At 43.7% G+C, this 20,227-nt stretch overlaps 1 protein-coding gene across 1 annotated transcript in view; it reads left to right on the forward strand.

Annotated features, from left to right (window-relative positions):
- GGH (gamma-glutamyl hydrolase) overlaps positions 1-20,227 on the forward strand; it is an 879,365-nt gene that overhangs the window by 821,427 nt on the left and 37,711 nt on the right. Inside the window, exon 8 of the mRNA XM_044067735.1 lies at positions 4,636-4,776. Coding sequence (XP_043923670.1) covers positions 4,636-4,776 — 141 coding nt within the window. The remainder of the gene's footprint in view (positions 1-4,635; positions 4,777-20,227) is intronic.

The raw sequence follows: 20,227 nt of genomic DNA on the forward strand, positions 1-20,227 counted from the left end.
AATAGGAAATCGGAGTACCTGGAGGAAACCCCACGAATGCAGGAAGGACATGCCGACTCCACACAGAAGCCAACCAAGAATAGAACTGGAGAAGCAACAATGCAAACCACTGTGCCTCCTTGTATACAAAGTCCAAGAGCCCACTACAGTGGGGAAATGGGCATTTCCTTTTGTTTGCCAAATAACTCCTTTCTCTATGTAACACGTGAATGTTCACTGTTTTATGTTCATTGAATATCAGTTTGCTGAATTGCCATTTTGACAAAGTAATATAGACCCATACTTGAGACCCCTTGATTCTGGTTTAGTTCATCAGCTTAAGAGTTCTGATCTACCACTTTTCTTTAAAGTGTAGGTAAATTGTGGGTTTGGTAGGATCTGGAGCACAGACGTTTTGTTTGGGAATTATCTGTACTCTCTGCTAATGTCTGAAGCAGAGTCCTCTGGGAGTATCTAGTGTAGATATTTCTTAACTGAAAATCTTGCTAAATGCCAGTATTCGCTTGTAGAGAATGTCTACAGCAGTCCTGAAAGAAAGTGAAGATTTTGTCAGTAGATAAGAGAAAGTTGTCCCAAAATAAAGGACTTAATGGTTGCTAATGAAACTTACGAGAGTCAACCATGTAATGCATAAAGGCACAGATCCTGTCCCATATATTGAGTGCTTTAGGTGGGAACTAGTTAAGTGTCTTTTTTCATAGCACACCATTGACAGCATACCGTGAAGAGATGGAGTAATGGTTTGAAGAGTTCTAAGCTCCAGCATGTGTGTAGTCTTGTAAAAGAAAGACCAGCATGTTTTCAGTGGCCAGCACAAACAAAAGTGGAGAGAGAGAAGGGACCTTTAACTAGTACGTGTCTCCATTTAAAGGGTGGAGAAATTAGGCTGTCAACAGGGTTTTGTGCCATGGATTTACTGTGCATGAGTCAACACCGGGAGAGAAATGAGCCTTTCATGCCAAAGGCCTATAGATCATCCAGAAGAAATTACTTTTCATGGGAGTCAAAGGCCTTTTGTTTGCTCAGGAAAAGGCTTAATTGAATTAAACCCCAACCTGAACAAGTCTGGGCTATGTTGTATGAATATGACAGGGTTTTATTGGATCACATGTACTACTTTTGGAAGACATTTTTTCCAAACTCTTGTCAAACACCTTGACAAGAATCTTACAGCCATTCTACAAGGAGTACTACAACCATTACCTTATCAAGACCAGACAATCACTGGTCCACATGCTTTGGTAATCTTCCCATGAGTTAGCAGTGCTGCAGCAGTTAACATTGCAAGAATAAGTTGTGAAAAATTTGCCATAATTGTAGATGTTCAGTTCTGTTGATTGTTGCAGTAATATTTCTGTCCTCCGCCCTTTTGTTTCCTGCCCATAGCCATGTTGTTTTGAGGGTATTATCAAGTAACCTCTTATTCTACCAGCGCACATTACCTCTTCATAGTATCTGGAAAGTGAGATTTGGGGATTCTTTTAGTTGGACTGCTATTGTTGGGGGCATATGCTCCCTGAGCAAGTAGTGTTCTGTCTTCTGACCAGGTCTGTGTAACTGACAGGAGCAAGAAACAGCTGAAGATAGTTTGGGCTGATGTCCATCTTATACCAAAGAATGCTGACATCCAAGTGAGGGGCATACACCTAACTAGGAGTGAGGGAGAGAGAAGAGCTGTGGAATTCAGGCAAGATGTTGGTACTTCTGTAACCGACATCTTAACGGAGTTAACACTACTGCAGCAGTGACCATAGTTATGCATCTACTCTGTTATGCTAAGTTCTTAACACAACTGTACTTTATTTTAGTAATTCCACCAATTTTAGTCCTTTAAGACTTGCTTTTATTTTGTCTCCATAGAACACTTCCTATGCTTTCACCCATTTCTACAATCTCCCAAGTATACATCTCACTTGTCCAGTCCTTACACTCTGTAGTTTTCTGCTTTCTTACACAGATTCAGCTTGATCCTGTAAACCTCGTATATCTGATGTTATCTAGTCACCATTCCTCACGTTAGGGGTCTTGGATCCGATATCTAATCTGTGCCAGTATTCTCAGAACACAGCTTAGCTCAAGTTTCTCTCCCTCCCATAATGCTCTGCTGCCCTGCATAGAACATGAGAATTTAGGTGTTCAGACCAACTATTTGTCGCCTTCTCCTTGAATAGAAAGGGCAGGGGTATTTTGAAAGTCACGGTTTCCCGTTGGATTTCGCAGTGCATTTCCTTCATTTATTCTTCAGAAGGTATTTCCCTGGCTACACCAGTGAGGGCTCATTTTACCAGGGCAGTTTCTACTTTAACTGCCTTTGCAGATCGTCAATCTTTAGATGACATTTATGCAGCAGCAACGTGGTCTTCTCCCCACACTTTCATTTCCCACTATAAGCTGGATTTGATTTCCAGAGTAAGGGCTTAATTTGGCTCCACGGTTCTTCGGCATGTCCTTCCTTGAGACCTCCCAGGATTTAAGTAGCTGGGGACTCTGACCCTAACATGAGGAATAGTGACTAGATAACATCAGATTTATAAAAATGTACTTACCATAACTTGGCATCTGTGTTATCTATAGTCACCATTCATCATGATCCCACCCTCCAGCCCCCTTCCTGGAAGATTGGTTAGATTTGGAGGTTTTGTTTTGTTTAAATACGTTTGTCTGTCTTCTTTCCTTATGCAAATTCGATCTGAGGGAATGTGGGGCAGCAGAGCATTATGGGAGGGGAGGAGCTTAAACTAAGCTGTGTCCTGAGTATGCCGGCTCAGATCCGATATCGAATCCAAGACCCCTAATGTGATGAATGGTGACTACAGATAACACAGATGCCAAGTTATGATAAGTACATAACTATAATATGGCTACGTCCAACCTTTTTCAGTTTTCTCCTTCTAGTTTTGCACATGCTTTTTCATAGCCTTTTCCGTACTCTTCAGTTATATACTTTTCCCTGTCCTTTTCATTGCTGGAGGCTCCGAATGAAGAAATAAATACCTAAACCTCAAGCCTGTTCTGCTCTGAACTTTCTCCTTGCCTTCCCATAAACCAGTAACTTAAAAAATGTTGTGCTTCCAAGTAAGTTACTCCAGTCTGTGCTTCCAAGTAAGTTACTCCAGTCCTCCTTCCTTTTCCTGTCCTTGCCTGCCTCCCCTCTCATATCTTACTTTTAAAATTCCGTCTGCAAACACGTTATCTTGTCACTTTCCATTTCTGTTGGAATATGTTTAGTCATTAACTTTCTTAGGTGGTGTAAGCCAGGGAACCTTGTTGGCTAGGCTTACTTAGGCCCTTGGGGATGATAGCCTAGTACCTACCTATGAACCATTGTACAGTGCAAGTGGTGAGCTCATCATCTTACTTGCATTGGTTCTGCAATTTTAGGGAAGTATTGTCCCTTTCCACTGAATCAGTTTTTTTCCATGACCTTTCATTTCCTGTTTTTGCCACTTTTTCTCCTTCATTACTTTTAAGGCCTTTGTAAATTTTAATCCTAGGTGTTTTCTTTCATATTTTTCTTTGTTTCTTTCTGTCCCTGTTACACTGCCTTCAACCTGTTCTCATCATTTTTTTCTCTTACACTCAAGCCTCAGTTTTTCTTGAAACCTTTCACATTCTGCTCTACCATTGTGTGTACCTGGACTTTTTCTTCCTGCAGCCCATAGTCATGTATAACTCACCTTTAAAAAGATTCATCTTGAATTTGTTGGTTTAGAAAATCATTTTTTTTTTTGTTTTTTTGAAGTTGCCGTGGAGTGCAACAAAAATGTTGCATGGTTTGCATAAGAAGTCATGTAAAGAGACTTTAAGTACTTAGCATGTCTGTTCTTGAGCAAAGGAGACATGAAGGGGACCTAAAAAAACATTTTACTTCAGAATCCACAGAGATTCAAAAAGATAATTGAATAAGATGGGATGTCTTTCATTCAATGTACAAGAAATTTTATTTTGCAGAATCAGTCGTAGATAATTGGAATAACTTTTTATTTAGAAAGTAAGGTCACAGACAATGACAGAATTTCAAAAGTATATGGGATAAATTTAAAGTCATTCTTAAAAGGGCTGAAGGGGCAACACTGTTACACAAGCTAGACCTACAGTGCACATTGAACAGACTAGATGGGCTATGAAGCCCATAACGTCTGTAAAAAAAAAAAAAAAAAAACATGTTTCTGTGTGACTGAGTTAAATTATATAACAAGGCATTTTGGTGACTGATTTATCCCGTTGCTGGAGCATGTAGTACAGCTTCATTTCTGCGCGTTGAAGTTCCATCTAAATGAGCAAAGTATGCCAAAATGGAAGCAAACAGCCACTGACCAAAGTATGTTGCTGATTGTCTGAAAGTCAGGATGCATATAATACTGTGCCCTGCCCTAGACACTGATGCACTTGCTCGATTCTGGTGAACAAACCTCTTTGTGGAACCTCACCTATGTAAGCTGTTTAGCCATTGAGAGGACAAGTGGTATGCCAGTGCTGGTAAGTCTAATTTTGGTCTCCTTGTCTGTAGTCAAAATATAGTGAAAGATCAATTTTTAAGAAGTCGAAAACGTGCTAAAGGTTTTAGGAAGCAGTGAAAATAGCAGAGAATGTTACCTCTCATGTAACTTTTTGTATTTCTCTCAATTGCTGTAGCATACAAATATCCTATTTATGCAGTCCAGTGGCATCCAGAGAAGAATCCCTTTGAATGGAAGGATGATAAAAAAGGCATACCTCATTCGCCAGTGGCCATAAAAGCAGCATTTTATATGGCAGATTTCTTTGTTAATGAAGGTATTTGTATGCTTATTTAATATGGCTGTTCAGAAAACAAGCAACAGTAATTCTGAACCCAGAAGAAGTTTTGTTCTAATGAAACTCATTCTTGGAGAATTATAATTGTAGCAATTATGGAAAAGTTGTAAATAATTTGCTTTCTACAGAGAATTGGCAAAACGACATTTAGTTTTGAATAAACACAATATGTATTAGTATGTCATACTTTTCCTAAGTAAGTGGCTTGTGTCAAGTCAGAATAGGGTCACCTGGGATCAGTGAAATTGGTAACTAAAAAGATACATTTTAATACAGGCAAAGGACTGGATTAAATTGCCTACAGAATTTCTGTTGACAAAGTTAAGTGTTTAGCAAGGTACTGTGATATATGTCAGTGTAGCTTGGTCGACTCATTCGCTGTAGAGGAGCCCAGGAGTGCTAGATGTTAACTTCTCCCATAGAAACAATTGTATATCCTTAGCTTACTTTTCAGACAACCAATTCTGAAACAAATACTCCTAATCCTTGAATCATAATAGCTAGACAAGAAGTGTAAGAGTGAAAATTGTGTAGCCCATGCAGATCATGGCAATAGTACAAGTGTTGATATTGCACTTCTTAAGTCTGATTTTATTAATGGCAGTGAACGCAGATGCTGTGCATATTTTGTATATTTGTCAAAACACGTGAAAACATCTTGGTGACTATGCCAACAAGACGCCTAGTTGTCTCTATAGCTAATTTGTTGTTCTGGATGCAGTTTTTAACATGTGACTGTGACCTCATCTAGCACTGTGTCAAACATTGCAAAATGTGATAGTGATAAAAGATATGAAAAATATTGTATTTCCTATAATCTGACAAGTAGGCAACCTGTTGTATCTGTGTAGCTTTACATGTCAGAGGTCATGAATCAGAGGACAGTTTGTCTTCACTGTTCTCAACTTTCAAAATGATGTGTGATGCATCATGTTGTCATGTTCATTTCCAGCAATAAGGACCACAAATTTGACAAATATAATGTTAATAATCTGTCAGATTGGCAAACTGTTATATGTCTAAGTGTGAGAGGCAATTTGTCAGTAGTGGTGTCAGCTTCAAAGTGATATTTACCCATCATATCAACATGCTCCTTTAGTGAGTTATTAACAAAAATATTAAAAAGGTCACAATTTTCTTGATGTAACAAGTAAACAAACTGTTGCATCTCTGCAGGTGCGCGATGTATGTGTAATATATTGAGGCGTTCTTACTCATGACAGCTATAAAAGTACACATCTAGACACACACCAAAATATGTGCATATGTCTGTGACGCATACAAGAGTCCACATCTTGTCATCCTTATCTTCTGCAGCATTCTAGAGAGTGTACCTTTACCACTTGGTTTCATTGGCAGTTATGGTGTATAGTTCCTCTGGAAACATCAAATTCACAAAGTACACCTGTGTCTTTACTGGTCCCCAGGATGGCCACAAAGCCAACAGAAAACACAAAGTCCTCAGTTTCCTGGTAGTGGGAGCCTCTACACGAAGGGTATTTCCCTTGGCAGAGCTGCTTGCTAATGCAATAGTTCAGAGTAGTGACTAATGCTTATTAGCCTTGTGCTTTACCCCCAGACATGTCAGTGGCTCCCAAGTTACACTTCTGAGGAATTGAAATGAGAATCGTTTAATGGTACAAGTTTCCATTGGTGGAGGAAAAAATGACCACCGTCAAAACACTGTGGTTACCCCTTCAGTCCTCTGAAAGCTCTCTGAAGGCATGGGGAAGGGGGATCTGTTAGTGCGTATATGTTTGTGAACATGAGTGTGCATGTTTCAGGGGGCATGATATTGTGTGTGTGTGTGTGTGTATGTGTGTGTGCCTAGATGAGGGTGTGTCTGACTGGGTAGTTACACTGGGGGGATTTAGTTAGGGAATTGAGAATCTGGATGTGTATCTCTGTGCGTTGGAGAGTCAGCATGGGTAACCGCATGAGTGTTTCCATGAGTGATTGATGTGTGTGTGTGTGTGTGTTTGTGGGGGGGGGGCCTTGTTTAATGGGAAGGATATGTGTGTATATGAGTAAATGTTTTTGTGTGTGGGAGTGTGTTATGTATGCATGGGTGGCTGTGGGAGTGTGTTTGTGTGGGTGGTACCTTCGCCGGTACAATACATGGGTTCATGAGGAAAATACGATCTCCTTCAGGTTGGCAGTTTATTGCAACATTCAAGAAAAAAAATAACAACTCCAAACATCAAAAGGTGTATAAAGCATACCGGTTTCAGCTAACAGCCTTCATCAGTGCTAATAAAGTCTATCAAACCTTCACATCAAAATACTAATCCCAATCTGCGCCTCCATGAACCAGAAAATCAGTTGTTCCTAATTGCTCATTAGTTGCAAATAAATTTCCTTAAAAAGACAGAGAACTTTACAAAAAATTATTATGCAATATAAAGCATAAATATCTCATATACCCCTGCATAAATGATGATAAAAAGTTTGGACACAAATTTATTCCAGACCATATTTCAATATTAATGTGCCTTTTGTTCAGTAACTCATTTATATCTTATGATGTTTATATTTATAAGTGGATATAAGATCTAATCCACATAAATATTTCTACTATCAATATAAAACATTTTTTATTGGTAAAAATATTCATAGTTGTTCATTAATGTCTCGAGAAAATAAGGCACCTAACCTAATTATCCATTTTAGTTCCTTATAATTTAAAAGGGAGTGTAGTGCATCCTGAGATATATTTTTGTGTAGTAAAATCCTTTCAATAATAGTAAAGGAAACCCTAGCTGTAGGGTGTTTCAAACAATGTTTATATAATGCGTTTGTATACCTAGCACGTCTGATATCACTTAAATGTTGTGATAGCCTTAACTTAAAGGGACGTGAGGTCTGCCCCACATCAAATGCAGGAGAAGAACATTTTGCCATACTGATAACCCAGTCTGAACTGCAATTGCCATAAATTAAAATATCAAAAACCTTTGAACAATTGGGAGAGGTAAAGGAACTTGATTTAGGAACAAATTGACAAAATCTACAATGCCCACAGGGATGGCATCCCAAAAGTTTCCTGCCATCCAACTTAATCTGTGTATCAACTGCATTCCTTGTCTGATTTCTTTTATAAAGATTAAACCAGCCTCCCATAGTTTTACCTCTCCTATATGAAAAACAACATTTAGCAGTCAGAATTTCCTGAAGCCTATCATCCATGACAACTCATCCCAATGTCTATGTATAATGTTTTGCAGAGAAGCACTGTTACTCCCATAATCCATGAGGAATCTAATAGGGGACCCTTGCAAATTAGATTTCACTCGATACTGCAGTGTTTGTTTTCTATGGGTTTCCCTGAACCTCAACTAATGCTCATGTAACATTCCCCATTCGATAACCCCCATCCTGAAACCTAAATACCATATCCTGGGCTTGCATCTCTAAATCTTCATTAGCTGAACATATCTTCCTAAGCCTTAAAAACTGTGATTGTGAAATGTTTTTGATTGTATGTTGTGGATGGCAACTAGTAGCATGCAGAAGAATATTAAACTGAGGATATTTTCTGTATCTAGAGCTATTCAGTGTTCCATCCTCCATAACAGTCACTTGAACATCCAAAAATGTAATAGTATGCAGATGATAGTTCACAGTAAACGTAATTCCCCATTTGTTCTCATTGAAATAGTGTACGAATTCCTGCAAATCTATCAAATGAGAGTGTCAAATAAGCCAACAATAGTCTAAGTAGCGACGCCATATATACATGGCATCAAGAAAAATGCATGTCTGTTATCATAAATCAGCTGTTCCCCTATGTACCCCATGAGCAAGTCAGCATAGATGAGAACAAAAGAAGCCCCCATCACTGTACCCTTAAATTGTAAATAAGACTCACCATAATAAAAAACATTCTTCGTGCATAAATGCTCCGTCAGACTTAATAAGAAAGTGTTAAAGGACTTTATATCGAAGCTGTGGTAAGCCAGTAATCAAGCGCCATGAGCCCAGCCCAATGTGGTGCATAATAATTTTTTGTAAAGTTCTCTTGTCATTTTAAGAAAATTTGTTTGCAACTAATGAGCAATTAAGAACAACTGATTTTCTGTTTCATGTGGGCTGATTGTGATTAGTATTTATATGTGATGGTTTGATGGATTTTATTAGCACTGATGAAGGCTGTATGCTTTATACACCTTTTCGTGTTTGGATTTATTATTTTTCTTGAATGTTGCAATAAACTAAGAGTTTCATGGAATTTTTTTCCAATTTTTGTTTTCAACTATTGAGAGAGCCTTTAAGAGTGCTGGCTGACGTATTTTGTGGTTTCATTAAATTTTGGGCCTCACATCTTGCCGTACTTGCGTGGGGGTTGGATTCACCTGCTCATAAAGGGGTCTACTTGTGTAGGCAATTTACTTGTGCAAGAAAGATTTTTCTAAAACCTAAGGAATCTTTATACTCTGTGCATGTTCAACCTGTTGCACTAAGCAAAGTCTGTTATTTTTCAGTTGCACAGTACAGTACTTGCATAGTTGTGGTGCTAGGACCCTTACTGTTGCCATTAACAGTGTGTGTCCCTTGCAGTGGCACAGAGAGGTCAGTGTTCATGGGCTGTCTGTGTGAGGGGCACCCAATGATTGTTGTCTGCTGCATTCCACACCATTACTGGTACTATGTAATGTCAGGGTTCCATGCTGAGGCACCAGGACGTCAGTACTCAAGGAACTCTGTGTTCCAGTGAGATCCAGCAGCTGTTCCATAGAATCTCTGTTGCACTGCAGTACTAGAGACATCTGATAGTCTTTGCCACTACCTGTGGTCATGTCATTGTAGTTGGCGTTTATTGCCTTTTCACTGAGTGTGCTTCCACATTGTTTTAGGGAGATGTTCATCATTCCCACTGTCTCAGTGGTATTTTGGGTTATCTGCCAAGGTTAACCAGTACTGTCTAGCTTTCAAAAGCTCAGACTTTCCTTCCTGTCTGTTCTTGTGTCAGCTGATTGGCTGAGTATATCCTAAGAGGAAAGCTTTCAGCTGTCACAGGGAGGGAGTGTTCAAACTTTTTCTGCCATCCAAAGACAAAAGTGTTCTGACTGCTCAAATAAGCCCCATTTAGTGACACCCTTCCTCTGATTTTATTAATAGATATAGTATCCTTTCAATGTTTATGTTGATTTAAAAAAATATTTTAAAATTTTATTTTTCTCAGTGCTTACATTAACTCCTGTGGGAATTTCTTCTTGTAGCAGTGTATATTTGGCATCTCTGTCTGACAAATGCTTTTTGTACTGTTTCTAGGGAAACTTTCAGTATTTGTCTCAGAAGTGCAGTATGTATGTGTGCTGTTAAGACACTAGGGACTGTCCCATGCAGACAGAACCACAAATTAATTGCACATCTCTTTACTGTTATTACTCTGATTTATTTTTATCTTTTGACAGGAAAATATTGCAACTTGGATTTTGTCAGAATTTATACTTTTTTACTATATGTATGATGCCGTGTGTGTGTTTTTAACATCAGTTCGTGATTTGTCATGCAGTTACAGTTATTTGAATATGTTGTGAAGGTTTTACCCTCGAAAAGAAAATATAGTTTAAAGTGATATCATAAGTTATTTTATGGCAGTTTATTGTGGTTAAAGTGCGTGGAGCTGTTTTTTAACACTAGATGTTAAGTTGTCTATCTCGCCTTCTATTCTTGCTGGTTGGGTTCGGAGCTGATCCTCGGCTCCGACTCGGCCATCTTCAAAAGCTCGAGAGCTGCCTACTGGCTTGAGGCCCCCTTATATCCCATGATGCCTGGCGCTAGATACCCAGATCTCGTTTGCTGCTTCTGCTGCGAGGTTGTTCTACTGGCTCAGGTCGTGTAAGCTTCTTTATTATTACTGTTATTTTCCTGTAAAAATTACTGTATTGTAGTAGAATTAGTCGTTAGACTTTATTCATTGTAGTAAGTTTGTTTTTCCTGTAAATAGCTTTCCCTTCTTAAGAAACTCATTTGAATCAGAGAGTTTCCCCTCCCCCTTCTCTCCCTTTTCCACAGAAAGGTTCTTTTCATTTGAGTTAGAGGTTAACCTTTCTTTTCTATCTCCTTTAAAAAAAAAAAAACTTTCTCTCTATAACCTGTAGTGTTAGTGATAAGTTTGTTTTTCTTTGTGGTATTAGTATTTGTAGTGGTTGTGGTAACTGTAGGGTATCAATAGTTTTTATCGGTTACCTTAACTTTTTGTGTGAAAACTTGGTCTTCTTCCAAGAATGTCTAAGGATCCAAAACCATCCGGATTCAAGAAGTGTGACTCATGCTGTCAGAAGATGTCTCTGACAGATGGTCACACTTCTTGTGTTTATTGTCTGGGCGCTGTGCACCTGCAGGACTCTTGCTCCATCTGTCATGCCTGCAGTCCAAGAGTCCTGCAGGAGCACAAAAATAAATTGATTCTGAGGGGTCTGCTTAAACCCCAAGATTCACCATCAAAGTCTCAGCCAGTGAAATCTTCCAGGCCACCTAAACCGTCGGCTTCCAGTTTGGAGCCGTCGGGTGAAGTCACACAATCCATTTCGGCTCCGGCTGGAACCAATGTCCCTCCCTCCCAGTCGGCTCTGACACGGTCTTTGGAGCCGGCTGAGAGTCGAAAGAGATCCAGGTCTCCTTCTTTTGAGTCGATACATTCGGCTCCAAAGTCGTCCCTGCTCCAATCGGAGCGTAGTCACCGATCATCCCATTCTTCTCGGTCCTCTAGACTTTCGGACCATGATTTGGAAAGAGTGGTCAGTAGGCTCTTGAAGTCGCAGGCCCTTGCCAAAATGTTGTCCAGCCCTCCTCATCAGGAGTCGGTTCCTTCCACAGCTTTTCATATTCCTCCTCCGACTCTTCCTTTGAGCTCGGAGCCGGGGTTCGTTGGGGTTCTAGCCGTGGAACCGTCTGCGCCGATACCCTCCCTTCCGGTTCCTTCGTCGGCTCCGACCCCTTCCATGGTACCTTCCCTGGAGGGATCTGTGCGCCGAGACTCCCTCATCGGCTCCGAGGGGTCGAGTGGCATCGGACCCTTGTCCGACCCCGCTCTTCCTCTCGGTGCTTCGGCGCAGGTGAGCTCGGCTCCCACATCTGCCTCGGAGCCGTCTCCCTCAGTGCGGGGAGGGCTTTTGGTTTTGTCGGAGCCTGAGCCTTCTCTGCGTCCGGGCAGGGACGCCTTCGAGGTGATGGAGTGTGCTGGCCCCTGTGTCAGTCCCACGTTCGACCCCATCGGCTCCTCCCCCTAGGGTGCCTGTGTCAGCCTCTGCCCCTCTTCCAGACCCCAAGCATGGGGATCCAGCGCTCCAGGACACCCCCTTGGGTGTATCCTCCTCTTCCGAGGCCTCCCCTGATCTTTCAGAGGAGCCACCTTACAAGAGAAAATGCAAGAGAAAGCATGTTGACTTCCCCGAGTCTATTACATCGGATACCGACTTAGAGGAGTCGGAAGGGTCCCCAAGATCCCCCTCTGAAGATGTCTCCTTCTCAGACATCCTTGAGATGCTTAGGCAGAGGGGAAACTGGACTACCCTAAGCCCTTCTGAGGATGAGTCGGTATTCCTGGATGCGTTTGGATCCCGACCTTCCCACCTCCTGGGTGTCTCTGCCTTTCGACCCACTGATGTCTGTAGTGGCTCGAAAGGCATGGACGGCTCCAGACACAGTGGATCCGACCCCTAGAAGACCTACAAAATTCATCACTGCCCCGCAGGAAGATGAACAGATATGGGAAGCGGATGTTCTCTTCAGCGACCTTTTCCATGTGGTCCCTGAATTACCTCTGCCACTTTACCTGTCTTCAGAGGGATCTCCTGAAAGAGCTTGGAGATGCCCTCCAAGATCCATCAGCTGAGGGGGCCCAAGCTAAGGCAGCCTCCCAGCTGGTGACTCTTAATTCGGTGGTAAACTCCTCCATGCGGCTCATTTCGTATGCAGCCAATGGTGCGAGTAGAGCCGCAGGCACAGGCGTGGCCCTAAGGAGGCACGCTTGGATGCGGCTATGTAACTTTGAGGAACCTTTCAGAGCGTCTTTCACCAACACCCCTTTGATGGTTCCTCTCTCTTTGGATCACAGGTGAAAGATACCCTTACCAGGTGTGAGCAGGAAGGCAAGACTCTCTCTGCTGCAGGAGTCTGTTTTTCCACTCCCTCCAGACCATATCCTAAGGGTCAGAAGAGTGGGAAAATGTGGTTCCGGAAATCCCAGGGAGCCTTGCCGGACACACGTGGTGAGTTTCCCTCCAGGGGCAGAGGAGGGAACAATAACAGACGCCGCCCTCATGCCAGAGGTGGTCCGCAGAACCAGGGCAGCAGAGAATCCTTCTCTGATAAGCCCTTCCAGCATCCCTGAAGGGTTGCCCGGCTGCTCACCTCTGGAGGCAGTCAGGGGAAGACTATCACTGTACCCGGGAGCCTGGCGAGCCATAACACAAGACAAATGGTACAGTCCGTCATATCCGGAGGCTACAGAATCCCCTTTGTTCGCACCCCCTTAAAGTCATACAAGCCCCTTCCAGATGTTCCACCCAATCTAAGGGACCAAACAGTGCAAGAAGTCTCAAAACTGCTAAGAAAAAGGGTCATTCAGCAAGTCCCAGCAGACCAACAAGGATCCGGAATTTACTTGAGGTTCTTTTTGGTACCAAAAAAGACAGGGGACTGGAGACCCATTTTGGATCTCAGCAGACTAAACAAGTTTGTACAAAGAACAAAATTCCGGATGGTCATGCTTCAGTCCATTTTACCCTTTCTGGGTCAGGACAATTGGATGTGCTCCATAGATTTTCAGGATGCGTACTACCACATAAAAATGGACAGACTCTTCCGAAGATTCCTTCGCTTCTGGCTGGGAGCCAGCCATTATCAGTTCAGAGCTCTGCCCTTTGGTCTCACCACAGCCCCCAGGGTGTTTACCAAATGTATGGCGGTAGTTACTGCTCATCTGAGACGGCAAGGATTCCAGGTGTTTCCATATCTCGACGACTGGCTCCTCACTGCTACCACCAGACATCACCTTCTGCAAGCCAGAGACTGCACCATCGACATTTGCTCCAGGCTAGGTATCGCAATAAATTTCGGAAAGTCTGCATTGTTGCCCTGTCAATCTATCACCTTTATAGGCGCAAATTTAAATACCAAAGACATGTTAGCGAGCCTCCCACCAGACAGGGTTTCCATGATTCGTCAGCATGTCAAGGTTTTATTAGCATGCAAAAGGATTCAAGCCAGGTTTGTCCTTCAAACGTTAGGTCTCATGGCAGCAGCTATCGTACTTGTTCCCCTAGCACATGAGGATTCTCCAGTGGCTTCTTTTTACACAATGGTCCTTCCAGCAACTTCCCATGTCTTACACGATTATGATCACTCAGGCATGCAAGAAACACCTTGCGTGGTGGATGGTCTCCACATCAGTGCTCCGCGGCAGACCATTTGTTCTTCCCCCTCCAGTGGCTGCAGTGACCATGGACACCTCCCTGATCGGGTGGGGGTGGGGCATTATCAGGGCAGAACAGTCCAAGGCACCTGGCAACCTCACGAGTATCATCTGCACATAAATGTCTTGGAGATGAGGGCCGTGCTCTTAGCGTTGCAGGCTCTTCAGGACTCTCTTCCTACCGGGACCATTGCAGTTCAAATGGACAATATGTCCGTAGTGTGGTACATCAGTAAGCAGGGCAGAACCAGGTCCTACCCCATATGTCGAGAAGCACTCAGACTCTGGCAGTGGGCGATCTCTTCCCAACGGTTTCTGATTGCAACACACATCCCTGGGAAGTCCAACGTTATAGCAGACAGACTGAGCAGAACAATTCTCATGTCTCACGAGTGGTCTCTGAACCAGGTGGTTGCAGACCAAATCTTCCACAGATGGGGCCAACCTTGCTGCGACCTTTTTGCAACTCCCCTCAAAAACAAGTGCAGCAATTTCTTCTCCCTCCTTCCACTCCCGGGCATCCCCCCAGAGATGATCTAGTCAACGATTGGCCCCAGGGACTTCTTTATGCATTTCCTCCTTTCCCCCTCATACCGAAGTTGATCCAGAAGGCTGCCGTTTCGGGTTGCAAAATGATCCTCATTGCTCCTTACTGGCCTTGACAAATTTGGTTTCTGTTCCTGCATTCCTGTCTTCTCGAACAGCCTTGGACTCTGGACCTAGTTCCAGACCTCCTGATTCATCAATCGGGTGGGCTGCACCCATCCCTGCACACTCTCCAGCTGACAGCATGGTTGCTCCACTTCCAACCCTAGTCAGGCTCCCAGATATTTCCCCATCTGTGAGAGAAATCCTTTCATCATCACACAAGTCTACGACCAGAAAAGCTTACACTAGTAAGTGGAAACGTTTTTCTTCCTGGGCAGAGGCAAAAAGCATAGACCCCTTTTCAGCCCCAGTACACTCCATTTTGGAATTTCTAGCAGAACTCTTCCATGCTGGTTCTGCTTCAGCTACAATTAGTGTCCAGTTAGCAGCAATTTCAAATTTTCACATTGGCCTGCCGGATAACAATATCATGTCTCATAAGCTGTGGTAAAGCCTTTCTCAAAGGAACCACTCTGCTCAGGCCCCCAGTGAGAGATCCTCCACCACCGTGGGATTTAAATTTGATTTTAACTTCGCTAATTTTGCCCCCTTTCGAACCTGCAGCTTCTTGTTCGCTGAAGTTCTTATCCTGGAAAACCCTCTTCCTGGTAGCTATTACTTCAGCCAGAAGAGTTTCAGAACTACAGGCTCTTTCTGTCCGTCCCCCATACCTCGTGTTCCACAATGACAGGGTTGCTCTTAGAACTAATCCGTCCTTCCTTCCTAAGGTCTCTTCAGAGAGTAACTTGAATCAGTCCATAGACCTTCCTGTGTTTTTCCCTAACCACTCCAACATGGCGGAATATAAGTTGCATCAGTTAGATGTTCACAGGCAGCTACGTTTTTATTTGCACAGAACCAAGGACATTAGAAAATCGGATCAACTTTTCCTGTCTTATTCAGTAGGTAAACAAGGTCTTCCAGTCTCTAAAGTAACCTTATCCAGGTGGTTGACTTCTATCATCACATTCATATATCAACTGAGGAATAAAGAATTGCCAGTTAAACCAAAAGGTCACTCCACCAGAGTTTTAGCTACTTCGGTGGCTTTTCAGGCCAGATTGCCCATGGAATCTATTTGTGCTGCGGCTACATGGGCCAACCCACATACTTTTATTTCGCATTACAAGTTGGATTTGGTTTCCAGGAGCAGAGCTGACTTTGGTTCCACTGTTCTGAAGAGTCTTTTCTGATGAGCCACCCAGGTTTTTAGGTGCTAGGGACACTGTCCCAACCAGCAAGAATAGAAGGCGAGATAGACAACTTAACATAAAGAAGTTATGTACCTACCATAACGTTCCATGTTAGTTGTCTTCTTCTCGCCTTCTTTCTTGCGTCCCCCCTCCATCCCCCTATCCTAGTGGACCGAGAAGAGTTCTTCTTGATTTTTCACTGGCTGAGTCTTCTCTAGCTATTCCTTTCTGACTAGTAGTCTCTCCAGTAGGATTTATGCATTCTAGGATAGGATTCCTTTATTATTATGTCTGCAGTTAGACTTACCAAACGAGATCTGGGTATTTAGCACCAGGCATCATGGGCTATAGGGGGGCCTCGAGCCAGTAGGCTGCTCTCGAGCTTTTGAAGATGGCCAAGTCGGAGCCGAGGATTGTCTCCGAACCCAACCACAAGAAAGAAGGCGAGAAGAAGACAACTAACATGGAACGTTATGGTAGGTACACAACTTCTTTTTCAGGAGCACATCGGTTGCTTAGGTGATTGGACTGTGTATGTACTGGGAAATTCTTTTAGCTTCTGTCACTTCTGAGAACACTTCAGCCCATTCATTGTAATAATATGACAGTTTGGCAGAGATTAGTTGTGTTGGGGCATACGTATTACTAGAAACATTAAGTGCTTACTGTTTTACATTATCCAGTACTGTCAGTTTATTATTCTGGCTGGTGTTCTCACCTTCCTGACCTTGATGGGTCTTAACTCAGGTACCCCGCCCCCATCCTCAAATCCTGTTGCACCTAAAAAGAAAAAATATATATGCCTCGGCCTACAGTTAGTGATTCTGTCAGGGCCACTGCTCGGCCCGCAGACCATTTACCTTATGTCCCATCTCCCTCTAGCGTAGCTTTGAAAGCCACTGTGGAATGGGGTTTAGACATCCTCCAGGGCTGTTCCAGTACATGGTGCAGGTATGGGAGAATGAAAGTCTTTAGTTGCAGGAGTAGTCCGGAGTAAGAGACCCCTTGCCAGATATAATACTCTGACCCAGTATATTTTATTTAGTAGTGAAGTTCACAAGAAAAAGAAGCAGAAGCTTTATCATACAGCTAATAATCAGGTTTAAGCCTTTTATAAGGCCAGTGTGGTTTCCTTGGGTAAGCGTGTTCTGCAGACAGCTGATTCTGGCAATTAGCTGTAGTGCTAGGTTAGTTAGAGAATGAGGAGGATTCTTATAAGGTCAACAGTGATTTCTTAGTTGACTAAGTCCATTTACTCTGATTCTTTGGAAGGTGATCCTGAACTTAAGTTCATTCAGTCTGTTTCTCTGGAAGGTGAGGCTGAGCTCAAGTCCAGACAAGTGTTCATTTTGCCTTATATGATTGCTACATTTACTGATGTTTTTGCTTGGGAGCAGGCAGGAACTACCCCAGAGCTAGACAGGATTTCTCATTAACACCTACATGGTGTTGAAGCTTACACATGTCTTGCATTCCAGAGCATTTTCTGAAAAATAAACTTAAACAGGATAAAATAAACAAAAGTAAATATTTTGTGAACATTAAAAGCTATTAAAACTGACAAATATTGATGTTTTCATTTAGAAGTATTCTTTGGAGTGATAAAAGTCGGCATTCAAATTCGTTCCATAAATTCTGTAATATAATGCATATAAACCCAAAATGATATTTCCGCTAAACTTTCACAACTAATTTGTCATATCTTGGAAAATGTATAACCTAGACATATGTTAGAACGTTGTTATTAACCTGACAAGTTTTCACATGACAGTAAGAAATTCCTCTGAGTGCATGATGTTATGTGATCCTATCTCGCCTACATTCTGACTGATGGGTTCGGAGCCGATCCCTCGGCTCCGACTCGGCACGCTTATGCCAAAGAGCGAAGTCTCTTATTGGCTGAGCTTACTATATCCCAGGATGCACCACTACCAATCCCCCAGATCTCGTTTGCCGCTAACAAGTGAAGACGTGGTCTCGAGCTGGCTGAGCTAAGTAGTGATTATTTTCACTAACTTTCTGTCAGGAATTTCCTTATTCTTCAACTAAAAGCTGTTTTAACAGCTATTTTGTGTTTAGAGTGCGTTTGGAGAAATTTACTTGGTAAATTCTTGTGTTGTGAGTGTTGATTGACTAGGAGTACCTCTTGTGTGGAAAGGCCTTTCCCGGTCTTTTTGGTTGTTAGGTGACTTCTGTTCTGTTTAGGGATCTCGGATCCTTTATACTGCTGATAGTTTCTTTTTCTTTAAAAAGAAGGACAAAGCAGAGAATTTCTTTTTCTGTCATAATTACAGTGTTTGTACTGTGTTTGGCTAGTTCACTGAATAATTTACCGGAATGTCTCAGGTTCCTAGGCCTTCAGGCTTTAAAAAAAGTGCACCAAGTGCAACTTTAAAATGTCTATAACAGATGACCACTCTCTCTGTGTTTATTGTTTGGGTGCAAAACATTTGCAGGAGTCCTGCAGCGTGTCACGCTTTTTCCTCGAGGGTCCTCCAAGAGAGGAAAAATAAGCTCATATTAAAAGGCCTTATAAAACCCTCCTTTGAAGAAGCTTTAGCATCCTCTCCTTCTCCTGCTAAAAAGAAAATGGCGTCGGCTCCGACCAGTCCGTCGGATCCGACCGCCAAAAGACATAGGTAGGTTTCTCCTTCGGCTCCAAGGACTTCGGAGCCGAGGGCGGAACGGTCTGCCTCGATGCCACCAGTCTCGACTCCTCTGGCTTCGGAGCCGATGGCTGGGGCATCGAGAGGCGGGTCACCTTCGTCGGCTCCACTGGTATCGGAGCCGATGAAGGTTGTCCGCTCAGACACTTCCTCCTCGGCGCCGAAGAAGTCCTCCTCGGCACCGATGGAAACTAGTTGGGTATTCCTTCGGCGCCGATAGTCATCGAGTCGCCTCGGAGCCGGTCCCCTAGCCCCTTGGGGCCGTTGGAGAGGCCATCTCGAACTTGTTCAGTATCCTCTAGGTCATCGAGGATGTCAGATTCGGACATAGACAGGGTGCTCCAAAGACTGTTCCAGTCCCCAGTCTTTCAAAAATTTGTTTCGGCTCCGACCCAGTTGGCTTCGGAGCCGGCCATGCCCATGTCATTGCCATTCCTCCTCCGACCTCTTCGGCTCCGTCGGAGCAGGTGCTGTTGGAGCCGGTGGAGGTCTTAGGGTCGGCTCCGACCCTTACTCCAACCCCGGCCTCCGGGCCCGAGTTTGGTACACGGACTTCTTCGGCTGGACCCGGGGGTGATGTTTCGGGACCTATGCTGTCGGTTCCGAGCCTCCCTCTCGGTGCTTCGGCTGTGGGACTTCCGTCTGCTATCATGGCTCCGGGGACCGGACACTCCCAGGATTCTGGGGGTCCGGCTTTCAGAGCTATGAGGAGTGCCTTGGCCAAGTCTTCTTCGGCCATCTCTCCAGCTTTACCGGCACCTTCCCTGGGCGTGGAGACTGGGTCTTTGGCAGTTCCCCTGTCCTTAGGCAGTGGAGCCCCTGGGCCTGAGGTTACCCCCACTGGGGGTTCCCCTCCTCCTGAGGGTTCTTCGGAGTTGTCTTCAGAGGAGCCCCCAAGGAAGAGATCGTGCAAGAGGAAGCACGTGGACTCCCCCGAGTCTATTACATCGGACACTGATCTTGATGATGCGGAGGGATCCCCGAAGCTGAGCAGCTAGCCCAGTCGGTTAGCTCTCAGTTGGCTATCCTTACTTCAATTTCTAACTCGTCCATGAGGCTCATTTCATATGCGGCCGAAGGGGCGGGTAGAGCGGCAGGCACAGGCGTGGCTCTACGGAGACAAGCCTGGCTCCGTTTGTGTCAGTTTGCGGAGGCCTTCAAGTCTTCCTTCGCCGACGCTCCCTTTGATGGGTCCTCTTTCTTTGGACCTAAGGTTAAAGACACTCTTACCCGCTGTGAGCAAGAGGGAAAAACTTTATCTGCCGTAGGTGCACGTTATTCCACTCCCTTTCGGCCTTATCCCAAGGCTAAAGGAGGAGGGAAGATGTGGTTCCGCAAATCACGTAAGTTTTTCCCTCAACAGCAGGAAGATTCCCCCTCCAGAGGCAGAGGACGGGGAATTTTTCTGGGAGACGCCGTCCCAGAGGCGGCAGAGGCCCCGCAATTCTGGAGACCGAGTCCTTTCGTGGCTCTTCAGCCTCCCACACTTCATGAGGGATTGC

This window comes from Protopterus annectens, chromosome 1.part0, assembly GCF_019279795.1.
Source record: "Protopterus annectens isolate FY-2018-M chromosome 1.part0, PAN1.0, whole genome shotgun sequence".
NCBI classification, from domain to species: Eukaryota; Metazoa; Chordata; order Ceratodontiformes; family Protopteridae; genus Protopterus; species Protopterus annectens.